At 49.4% G+C, this 12836-nt stretch overlaps 1 protein-coding gene across 1 annotated transcript; it reads right to left on the reverse strand.

Moving 5' to 3' along the window:
* Positions 1–8735: 8735 nt before the first annotated feature.
* Positions 8736–10317, reverse strand: FAM43B (family with sequence similarity 43 member B). The gene has a single exon (XM_073657751.1). It carries the CDS (start codon positions 10185–10187, stop codon positions 9228–9230), a length of 960 nt encoding a protein of 319 aa, XP_073513852.1. The 5' UTR covers positions 10188–10317; the 3' UTR covers positions 8736–9227.
* Between the last annotated feature and the right edge of the window lie 2519 nt (positions 10318–12836).

The following is a 12836-nucleotide window of genomic DNA, read 5'->3' on the forward strand; positions in this document are numbered from 1 at the left end:
CAGCCACCACTAGGGGGAGCTCCCTGTATACAGAGATACATAATAAGATTCTGTCTGCAGCCACCACTAGGGGGAGCTCACTGTATACAGAGATACATGATAAGATCCTGTCTGTAGCCACAACTAGGGGGAGCTCCCTGTATACAGAGATTCATGATAAGATCCTGTCTGCAGCCACCACTAGGGGTAGCTCCCTGTAGACAGAGATACATGATAAGATCCTGTCTGCAGTCACCACTAGGGGTAGCTCCCTGTATACAGAGATACATGATAAGATTCTGTCTGCAGCCACCACTAGGGGGAGCTCCCTGTAGACAGAGATACATGATAAGATCCTGTCTGCAGTCACCACTAGGGGTAGCTCCCTGTATACAGAGATACATGATAAGATTCTGTCTGCAGCCACCACTAGGGGGAGCTCCATGTATACAGAGATACATGATAAGATCCTGTCTGCAGCCACCACTAGGGGGAGCTCCCTGTATACAGAGATACATGATAAGATCCTGTCTGCAGCCACCACTAGGGGGAGCTCCATGTATATATAGAGATACATGATAAGATCCTGTCTGCAGCCACCACTAGGGGGAGCTCCATGTATATATAGAGATACATGATAAGATCCTGTCTGCAGCCAACACTAGGGGGAGCTCCCTGTATACAGAGATACATGATAAGATCCTGTCTGCAGTCACCACTATGGGAAGCTCCCTGTATACAGGGATACATGATAAGATCCTGTCTGCAGCCACCACTAGGGGGAGCGCCCTGTATGCAGAGATACATGATAAGATCCTCACTGCAGCCACCACTAGGGGGAGCTCCCTGTATACAGAGATATATAATAAGATTCTGTCTGCAGCCACCACTAGGGGGAGCTCCCTGTATACAGAGATACATGACGAGATCCTGTCTGCAGCCACCACTAGGGGAAGCTCCCTGTATACAGAGATACATGATAAGATCCTGTCTGCAGTCACCACTAGGGGGAGCTCACTGTATACAGAGATACATGATAAGATCCTGTCTGCAGCCACCACTAGGGGGAGCTCCCTGCATACAGAAATACATGATAAGATTCTGTCTGCAGCCACCACTAGGGGGAGCTCCCTGTATACAGAGATACATGATAAGATTCTGTCTGCAGCCACCACTAGGGGGAGCTCCCTGTATACAGAGATTCATGATAAGATTCTGTCTGCAGCCACCACTAGGGGGAGCTCCCTGTACACAGAGATACATGATAAGATTTTGTCTGCAGTCACCACTAGGGAGAGCTCCCTATATACAGAGATACATGATAAGATCCTATCTGCAGCCACCACTAGGGGGAGCTCCCTGTACACAGAGATACATGATAAGATTCTGTCTGCTGTCACCACTAGGGGGATCTCCCAGTATACAGAGATACATGATAAGATTCTGTCTGCAGCCACCACTAGGGGGATCTCCCTGTATACAGAGATACATGATAAGATCCTGTCTGCAGCCACCACTAGGGGGAGCTCCCTGTATACAGAGATACATGATAAGATTCTGTCTGCAGCCACCACTAGGGGGAGCTCCCTGTATACAGAGATACATGATAAGATCCTGTCTGCAGTCACCACTAGGGGGAGCTCCCTGTATATAGAGATACATGATAAGATCCTGTCTGCAGTCACCACTAGGGGGACCTCCCTGTGTACAGAGATACATGATAAGATTCTGTCTGAAGCCACCACTAGGGGAGCTCCCTGTATATAGACATATATGATAAGATTCTGTCTGCAGCCACCACTAGGGGGAGCTCCCTGTACACAGAGATACATGATAAGATTCTGTCTGCTGTCACCACTAGGGGGAGCTCCCAGTATACAGAGATACATGATAAGATTCTGTCTGCAGCCACCACTAGGGGGAGCTCCCTGTATACAGAGATACATGATAAGATCCTGTCTGCAGCCACCACTAGGGGGAGCTCCCTGTATACAGAGATACATGATAAGATTCTGTCTGCAGCCACCACTAGGGGGAGCGCCCTGTATACAGAGATACATGATAAGATCCTCACTGCAGCCACCACTAGGGGGAGCTCCCTGTATACAGAGATACATAATAAGATTCTGTCTGCAGCCACCACTAGGGGGAGCTCCCTGTATACAGAGATACATGATAAGATTCTGTCTGCAGCCACCACTAGGGGGAGCTCCCTGTACACAGAGATACATGATAAGATTCTGTATGCTGTCACCACTAGGGGGAGCTCCCAGTATACAGAGATACATGATAAGATTCTGTCTGCAGCCACCACTAGGGGGAGCTCCCTGTATACAGAGATACATGATAAGATCCTGTCTGCAGCCACCACTAGGGGGAGCTCCCTGTATACAGAGATACATGATAAGATTCTGTCTGCAGCCACCACTAGGGGGAGCTCCCTGTATACAGAGATACATGATAAGATTCTGTCTGCAGCCACCACTAGGGGGAGCTCCCTGTATACAGAGATACATGATAAGATCCTGTCTGCAGTCACCACTAGGGGGAGCTCCCTGTATACAGAGATACATGATAAGATCCTGTCTGCAGCCACCACTAGAGGGACCTCCCTGTATACAGAGATACATGATAAGATTCTGTCTGCAGTCACCACTAGGGGGAGCTCCCTGTATACAGAGATACATAGTAAGATTCTGTCTGCAGCCACCACTAGGGGGAGCTCACTGTATACAGAGATACATGATAAGATCCTGTCTGTAGCCACCACTAGGGGGAGCTCACTGTATACAGAGATACATGATAAGATTCTGTCTGCAGCCACCAGTAGGGGGAGCTCCCTGTAGACAGAGATACATGATAAGATCCTGTCTGCAGTCACCACTAGGGGGAGCTCCCTGTAGACAGAGATACATGATAAGATCCTGTCTGCAGTCACCACTAGGGGGAGCTCCCTGTATACAGAGATACTTGATAAGATTCTGTCTGCAGCCACCACTAGGGGGAGCTCCCTGTATACAGAGATACATGATGAGATTCTATCTGCAGCCACCACTAGGGGGAGCTGCCTGTATACAGAGATACATGATAAGATCTTGTCCGCAGCCACCACTAGGGTGAGCTCCCTGTATACAGAGATATATGATAAGATTCTGTCTGCAGCCACCACTAGGGGGAGCTCCATGTATACAGAGATACATGATAAGATCCTGTCTGCAGCCACCACTAGGGGGAGCTCCCTGTATACAGAGATACATGATAAGATCCTGTCTGCAGCCACCACTAGGGGGAGCTCCATGTATATATAGAGATACATGATCAGATCCTGTCTGCAGCCAACACTAGGGGGAGCTCCCTGTATACAGAGAAACATGATAAGATTCTGTCTGCAGTCACCACTAGGGGGAGCTCCCTGTATACAGAGATACATGATGAGATTCTGTCTGCAGCCACCACTAGGGGGAGCTCCCTGTATACAGAGATACATGACGAGATCCTGTCTGCAGTCACCACTAGGGGGAGCTCCCTGTATACAGAGATACATGATAAGATCCTGTCTGCAGCCACCACTAGGGGGAGCTCCCTGTATACAGAGATACATGATAAGATTCTGTCTGCAGCCACCACTAGGGGGAGCTCCCTGTATACAGAGATACATGATAAGATCCTGTCTGCAGCCACCACTAGATGGAGCTCCCTGTATACAGAAATACATGAGAAGACCCTGTCTGCAGCCACCACTAGGGGGAGCTCCCTGTATACAGAGATACATGATAAGATCCTGTCTGCAGCCACCACTAGGGGGAGCTCCCTGTATACAGAGATATATGATAAGATCCTGTCTGCAGTCACCACTAGGGGGAGCTCCCTGTATACAGAGATACATCATAAGATTCTGTCTGCAGCCACCACTAGGGGGAGGTCCCTGTATACAGAGATACATGATAAGATTCTGTCTGCAGCCACCACTAGGGGGAGCTCCCTGTATACAGATATACATGATAAGATCCTGTCTGCAGCCACCACTAGGGGGAGCTCCCTGTATACAGAGATATATGATAAGATCCTGTCTGCAGTCACCACTAGGGGGAGCTCCCTGTATACAGAGATACATGATAAGATCCTGTCTGCAGCCACCACTAGGGGGAGCTCCCTGTATACAGAGATACATGATAAGATCCTGTCTGCAGCCACCACTAGGGGGAGCTCCCTGTATACAGAGATACATGATAAGATCCTGTCTGCAGCCACCACTAGGGGGAGCTCCCTGTATACAGAGATACATGATAAGATTCTGTCTGCAGTCACCACTAGGGGGAGCTCACTGTATACAGAGATACATGATAAGATCCTGTCTGCAGCCACCACTAGGGGGAGCTCACTGTATACAGAGATACATGATAAGATCCTGTCTGCAGCCACCACTAGGGGGAGCTCCCTGTATACAGAGATACATGATAAGATCCTGTCTGCAGCCACCACTAGGGGGAGCTCACTGTATACAGAGATACATGATAAGATTCTGTCTGCAGCCACCACTAGGGGGAGCTCCCTGTATACAGAGATACATGATAAGATCCTGTCTGCAGTCACCACTAGGGGGAGCGCCCTGTATACAGAGATTCATGATAAGATCCTGTCTGCAGACACCACTAGGGGGAGCTCACTGTATACAGAGATACATGATAAGATCCTGTCTGCAGTCACCACTAGGGGGAGCGCCCTGTATACAGAGATTCATGATAAGATCCTGTCTGCAGCCACCACTAGGGGGAGCTCCCTGTATACAGAGATACATGATAAGATTCTGTCTGCAGCCACCACTAGGGGGAGCTCCCTGTATACAGAGATACACGATGAGATTCTGTCTGCAGCCACCACTAGGGGGAGGTCCCTGTATACAGAGATACATGATAAGATTCTGTCTGCAGTCACCACTAGGGGGAGCTCCCTGTATACAGAGATACATGATGAGATTCTGTCTGCAGCCACCACTAGGGGGAACTCCCTGTATACAGAGATACATGATAAGATTCTGTCTGCAGTCACCACTAGGGGGAGCTCCCTGTATACAGAGATACATGATAAGATCCTGTCTGCAGCCACCACTAGAGGGAGCTCCCTGTATACAGAAATACATGAGAAGACCCTGTCTGCAGCCACCACTAGGGGGAGCTCCCTGTATACAGAGATACATGATAAGATTCTGTCTGCAGCCACCACTAGGGGGAGCTCCCTGTATACAGAGATACATGATAAGATCCTGTCTGCAGCCACCACTAGAGGGAGCTCCCTGTATACAGAAATACATGAGAAGACCCTGTCTGCAGCCACCACTAGGGGGAGCTCCCTGTATACAGAGATACATGATAAGATTCTGTCTGCAGCCACCACTAGGGGGAGCTCCCTGTATACAGAGATACATGATAAGATCCTGTCTGCAGCCACCACTAGGGGGAGCTCTCTGTATACAGAGATACGTGATAAGATCCTGTCTGCAGTCACCACTAGGGGGAGCTCCCTGTATACAGAGATACATGATAAGATCCTGTCTGCAGCCACCACTAGGGGGAGCTCCCTGTATACAGAGATACATGATGAGATTCTGTCTGCAGCCACCACTAGGGGGAGCTCCCTGTATACAGAGATACATGATAAGATTCTGTCTGCAGCCACCACTAGGGGGAGCTCCCTGTATACAGAGATACATGATAAGATCCTGTCTGCAGCCACCACTAGAGGGAGCTCCCTGTATACAGAAATACATGAGAAGACCCTGTCTGCAGCCACCACTAGGGGGAGCTCCCTGTATACAGAGATACATGATAAGATCCTGTCTGCAGCCACCACTAGGGGGAGCTCCCTGTATACAGAGATATATGATAAGATCCTGTCTGCAGTCACCACTAGGGGGAGCTCCCTGTATACAGAGATACATGATAAGATTCTGTCTGCAGCCACCACTAGGGGGAGCTCCCTGTATACAGAGATACATGATAAGATCCTGTCTGCAGCCACCACTAGAGGGAGCTCCCTGTATACAGAAATACATGAGAAGACCCTGTCTGCAGCCACCACTAGGGGGAGCTCCCTGTATACAGAGATACATGATAAGATCCTGTCTGCAGCCACCACTAGGGGGAGCTCCCTGTATACAGAGATATATGATAAGATCCTGTCTGCAGTCACCACTAGGGGGAGCTCCCTGTATACAGAGATACATGATAAGATTCTGTCTGCAGCCACCACTAGGGGGAGCTCCCTGTATACAGAGATACATGATAAGATCCTGTCTGCAGCCACCACTAGAGGGAGCTCCCTGTATACAGAAATACATGAGAAGACCCTGTCTGCAGCCACCACTAGGGGGAGCTCCCTGTATACAGAGATATATGATAAGATCCTGTCTGCAGTCACCACTAGGGGGAGCTCCCTGTATACAGAGATACATGATAAGATTCTGTCTGCAGCCACCACTAGGGGGAGCTCCCTGTATACAGAGATACATGATAAGATCCTGTCTGCAGCCACCACTAGGGGGAGCTCTCTGTATACAGAGATACGTGATAAGATCCTGTCTGCAGTCACCACTAGGGGGAGCTCCCTGTATACAGAGATACATGATAAGATTCTGTCTGCAGCCACCACTAGGGGGAGCTCCCTGTACACAGAGATACATGATAAGATTCTGTCTGCAGCCACCACTAGGGGGAGCTCACTGTATACAGAAATACATGATAAGATCCTGTCTGCAGTCACCACTAGGGGGAGCTCCCTGTATATAGAGATACATGATAAGATTCTGTCTGCAGTCACCACTAGGGGGAGCTCCCTGTATACAGAGATACATGACAAGATCCTGTCTGCAGTCACCACTAGGGGGAGCTCACTGTATACAGAAATACATGATAAGATCCTGTCTGCAGTCACCACTAGGGGGAGCTCACTGTATACAGAGATACATGATAAGATTCTGTCTGCAGCCACCACTAGGGGGAGCTCACTGTATACAGAGATACGTGATAAGATCCTGTCTGCAGTCACCACTAGGGGGAGCTCCCTGTATACAGAGATACATGATAAGATTCTGTCTGCAGCCACCACTAGGGGGAGCTCCCTGTATACAGAGATACATGATAAGATCCTGTCTGCAGCCACCACTAGGGGGAGCTCCTTGTACACAGAGATACATGATAAGATTTTGTCTGCAGTCACCACTAGGGGGAGCTCCCTGTACATAGAGATACAGGATAAGATCATGTGTGTAGTAATAAATATATGCAGTTACTGGTGGGGGGTGGGAGAGCACATAACAGTGGATTTGGAGGGTCAACATATCATACAATGGGATTAGTCAGTATGGCCACCCTATTACCTGCCAGAGAATAGTTCTGCTAACACAGCTGACAGCTCGTTACAATGTATTAGTGGAGGTGAGCGCTGTCTAAACTTTCAGTACTAGACCTGGTGCGTTGTTACAATGTATCACTCCCAGGAAGGAAACATGGTGGACATTGCTCCTTCCCTTGACCTGAACTGATCTTGATGATGTCACAGTGTTAGATTAGTGATGTCACCTGGGGCTCAGCACTAACATATTCCATACTGTGGCATCATTTGTAAGATCTATGAATGGACACATTGTCGCTTACATTGGATGGTTCTTTGTTGCAATGTGAACAGACACAACACAGAATTCATTTTATTCCTATTGTCACTATATATATATATACACTGTGGGAATCCGGTGTCTGGTGTTGTACTTGAGGCCGGGGTCACGCGGACAATCCTCCTTTGTATACATTGTGTACACACACAACACGAGTGCGGCAGCGTGATGTCATCACAGACAATCAGCGCAGGGTTAATAACAATCACTTACAGTCACACGGAAGGAAAATTTCCACTGCAGGCGCAAAATCCACACCGACAACTTAAAGGACAAACTAGAAAAAAACAAAAAATTCCACCAAAAATTGAAAAAAAAAAAAAAATAATAATATATTATATATATAAAATAAAAAAATCAGTAAAATATAAATAATAATAAAAATATATTTATAATAATCATAAAAAATAACCATAATAATAATACAAATGAAAAAGTAATAAAAAAACAATGTTTATAATAATAATAATAATAATACAAACAATAAAATATAAAATAATAATAATAAATCTCTTTGCTGGCTGACAACTATTATTGCTCTCACTCGGGTTGTCATTTTAATTTGCTTATTGAGTGTTTGGAAAATTAAGGCCACAGCCAACATGGCTGCGATGACAACTCCCAGCAGGGGAGGTCACCCAGCTTTCCAAACTCTGATCACCCGTAACGGAGTCGAGTGGATTCTGCGCATCCAATACATGTGAACAGCGATTCCACAACTGTTCGCACGTATTGAAAAATGTATGGATAAGTTGAGTATTAATCTCTACTCTATCCCTGGGACTGAAAGTGGGGCACATAACTGTGCTCAAGAGCAGTAAAGGCGGCCATATTGGTTGTCACCCAGCTTTCCCAGGTGCAGATAAAACAGAAATTCATCATTTCTATCTACAATTTGCAGAACAGAATAAAACCACGAAGCCGTCATCACATCACCAGCAGCGGGCACAGCTAGAGCCTAATGAGCTACAACCTGAAATGGCTGATAACAGGAAACAATAGACTGAAACTTATTCGCAAGCAGAAGGTATACCGTCCCTTTAATTTACAGACCGGGTCGCCGGTGAATTTACAGGAGAGACACAAATGCTGGGACGTGCGGTTTATTGGCACAGGTTATAAACCGAGATTTTCCATAGTTAACACTTCCTGGAAATCACTGATTGCATCAATGCAATCATTATAGTGAACAGCCTCGGCTGCTTCTGAACCTCTTTAGATGACGAGACTTCTGGGCAAAGACGTTAGAAATTACAAGGCGGTCACTGAATGTTATGTCTGTCTATGGGGACCACCAGCCAGGAAGACAGAGGTTAGTGAAACAATGTAGCCTTCACAAGTAACTCGCAGTTATCAGCCACCACCAACATAGCAAGAAGTCACCACCATCTACAAGTAACCAAGCCCAGTCTGTGTCCACCACCGGAGAGGGAGCTGAGTGCCAGGGGGTGGCATCAAGCCACTTTGCCCCAGCCAGGGTAATTAGATGAATTTTTGCCCCAGGTGACAGCCTGGTGGTTCCTGTGCCACATGGGGTCTGCATGAGACCAGGACTTGGAGGTGCCCCCCGGGAAGAAGCTCAGCAGATAGTCCTCATGGGGCGCTTCCAGTCGGACAGCTGTGTGCCAGGGGTGTAAAGGAGTTTTTGGGCCAAAGCTCTTTGGATGCTGAGTCTCCGGAGGTCCTGGGCAAGTTCCAGGATGATGTCCCTGTCACAATGTAGATGCTGATGGAGGATCACCCTCTGAGGGTCCATCCAGTCCTCCTCACCACCCTCCTCCTCCTCCTCCTCTTCCAATATTGAGCTCAGCCTGGGCACAGTCCTGCTCCTCTCCACAGGTGGGTTATAGGAGCAGGTCGCATTCAGGATCTTCCTCAGGGGGATTTTGGGGACCGCAGACTCCCCCAGAAAAGCCTTCTGCTCCCTCCTAAAATCACTTTGCCTCTTTAACCTTTTAAACTCGTTGAAGGCAACCATGGAGGTCTGGCACAGGGTCTGCTCCATGGCTTTAGCCTTCTCCGCCTTGGAGACCAGGGCGGCATGGCATCTCAGGACCACCGCCTTGTTCTTAATTTGGTGCCTGTAGACCCAGGAGAAGACCTTGGGGTGCCCGGCGTTGGCTGCGCAGTAGGTGATACGGTGCAGGAGGTAGGCATGGACCGTTTTTCTGGAGCCTCTTTTGGAGGGGCTCATCCTGATTCCATAAGACCCCAAAGAGAGTTTCATCTTGGTGCTGCAGCCCCCTGATTCGCTCTTCTGCCAGATCTTGTTGACCGCTTCCACCGTGCAGCCCTCTCCCTTGGCTTGGAGGGTCACGGCATTGCCCAGGTACCACACCGTGTATGATGGGTCCTCTTGGTTTAGGACTACCTTCTGCCTCCTGCTGCTGAAGACATTGCCCAGGCGCTCCAGGGGCAGCGGAGGCAGGAGGTCAGGGCAGGAGTGGAGGAAGGAGGACAGCAGGGAAGAGTAACTCACCCCCTTCCCCTTCTTGTCCTTCTTCACCAGCACAAACTTGCTTTTCCTCCAGGGCAGCATGGTGCGATCTCCAGTGCAGGAGCTTTGTGCTGTGGAGCAAGGAGCCTGGATGCTGGAGGAATGAGGAGGAGAAGGCTGCGGCTGCCTCCCTCTTCCTCTGCCACACCTCTGCTATTCCAACTTCATCACCGTTGCTAGAAAACCACCGCCACGTTATTTGCACTCGCCCTCTGACTGCCACCGCCACCAGAAAAAAAAGCCACCCACACATGCCCATTGGGGAATTGCTATTTATGCAACTTCTTCATGAGTACCCGCTCCAAATAAATCCACTTGCCTTTAATAAATAATAATCTTTTTATTTGTATAGCGCCAACATATCCTTCAGCGCTTTACAATTCAGACAATTTACAGACATTATCGGCACTGTCCCCATTGGGGCTCACTTTCTACATCCCTTATCACTTTATTGTTGGGAGTGTGGGGGGAAACCCATGCAAACTTTGTCCTGGGTGGGATTTGAACCCAGGACCCCAGTGCTTCAAGACTGCAGTGCTAACCACTGAGCCACCATACAGTGCTAACCACTGAGCCACCGTGCTGCCCAGCCCTGCTTTTTCCCCTGCTAGACACCTTGTTTGCAAATCCGTAGTGTGAGAAAGCAGATTAGATTGCACTATAACGTCTACCGATCCCACCTGCCCCAGCGAGGGGCATCAATTACTGCACCACTAGGCGGTATTCTTTATGGGAGACTGGAAACGCCGGAGGACACTGAGTGCGAGTGGTAAGGGCTCTCAGCTCCACAACTAAGAGAAATAGCCGATCAGGGGTCTGGGAAAGCTGAGTGACAGCCCAGCCGGCAGCAGCAGTGGGCCATCGGAGAAAGACTCCATTGAGGCAAGGGTCATAATTGATTTACTGAAAGTGTCCAGCAGATAATTTATTGCTCCTGAGTTTCTAGGAAATTGTTTCGTTGTATCTGTATAGGACGTGATCTCCGAGGAGACATTGATTGATGGAAACCAATCGATCGGAAGGATCACGAGCTCCCGAGAACGGCTCACAGCACAGACAGCACACCATAACCTCAGCGCGGGGCAATCACAACCCGCAGACCCTGAATATCCACCAGCAGCCATACTGTGCATCTCCCCCTCTCTGTGTTCCCGACTCCACATTCCTCTGCAGGAGTCCTGTGTACCTGGCAGCAGATCCTGGTTTGGTGCGGACTTCATACCTTGGATGAAATCTGGGGATCTGGAAATAAAGTCATCACCTTCGCTGACCATTATCTGCTGCCATTAAGGGAATCCACTGCCAGGAAGGCGACGCTGTACAATATAGGCAGGCGGTATGGTCCGATACATGCAGAACATCACCCCACCACCCTGCAGAACATCGCCCCGTCACCCTGCCTTTCCTGGTAAGTCTCCTTCCCATAGTGCACCCATCGCTTACCAAGGAAAATGGACACCGCCACCAAAGCCACAGAGCACCGGGGCTACCCCCGCCAAATCTGCCATGAACCAGGGGCACCCCTGTCAAATCTATCACACACTGGGGACACCCCTGCCAAATCTTATGTGAACCGGGGCCACCCCTGCCAAAACTGCCGTGCACCAGGGATACCCCCACAAAAGCCGCTGTGCATCAGAGACACCCCCACAAAAGGCGCGGTGCACCGGGGACACCCCCACAAAAGGCGATGTGCATCGGAGACATCCCCACAAAAGGCGCGGTGCACCGGGGACACCCCCGCAAAATCTGCCGTGCACCGGGGACACCACCACAAAAGTGCTGTGCATCGGGGACACCCCCACAAAAGGCGCAGTGCACCGGGGACACCCCCACAAAAGGCGCTGTGCATTGGGGACACCCCCAGAAAAGGCACTGTGCATCAGGGACACCCCCACAAAAGTCGCTGTGCATCGGGGACACCCCCACAAAAGGCGCTGTGCATCGGGGACACCCCCACAAAAGGCGCTGTGCATCGGGGACACCCCCGCCAAATCTGCCGTGCACTAGGGACACCACCACAAAAGTGCTGTGCATCGGGGACACCCCCACAAAAGGCATTGTGCACCCAAGGACACCCCCCACAGGACACTATGGTTTACTATGCGCCGCTGTCACCAAACAATACATATTATTCCTCTCCCCTGCTGTTGTTTTTAATGTTATGGCAGACGGGTGTATGAGCAGACTGTTCCCGTATACGGTAATGAGGCGATACTACCAGCATTACCACAACCTCAATGGTTCCCATGGGAGAATCGCCGTCGCCATGAGGCTCCAGGCTGCCGTCAGAAATATAGGCCTCATCTATCAAAACTGACTCCGTTGCCCATAGCAACCAATCAGAGCTCAGCTTTCAGTCCTCACAAGACTCTGATTCAATGAAAGCTGCGCTGTGATTGGCTGCTATGGGCAGCAGAGCTGATGCAGACATCTCCCCCAGTAACATTCTCATTTTTGACAGAAAATTGGTGTTGATATCCCCCCCAGTGTATAAAACGTATCCACCAGAGAGCCCCTCTAATGGGGGCCACTTCCACAATGCATTTATTGAGTGCACCCGCCGCCCTTATCAGCATCACGTGACTGAGTCTCATTCATCCGTTATCGTTACATCGGCGCCAGTGTCATAACATGAATGAAATCAGTACAAAATATTCACTAATCCCCCCCCCCCCACCCCCTACACCT

The sequence above is a fragment of the Phyllobates terribilis genome, unplaced genomic scaffold, assembly GCF_046119375.1.
Source record: "Phyllobates terribilis strain yellow unplaced genomic scaffold, ASM4611937v1 Scaffold_12__6_contigs__length_324123572, whole genome shotgun sequence".
In the NCBI taxonomy this organism is placed as follows: Eukaryota; Metazoa; Chordata; class Amphibia; order Anura; family Dendrobatidae; genus Phyllobates; species Phyllobates terribilis.

Excerpts from the sequence above, each read along its gene's own strand:
- FAM43B (XM_073657751.1), bottom strand. The coding sequence starts at position 10,187 with ATGCTGCCCTGGAGGAAAAGCAAGTTTGTGCTGGTGAAGAAGGACAAG.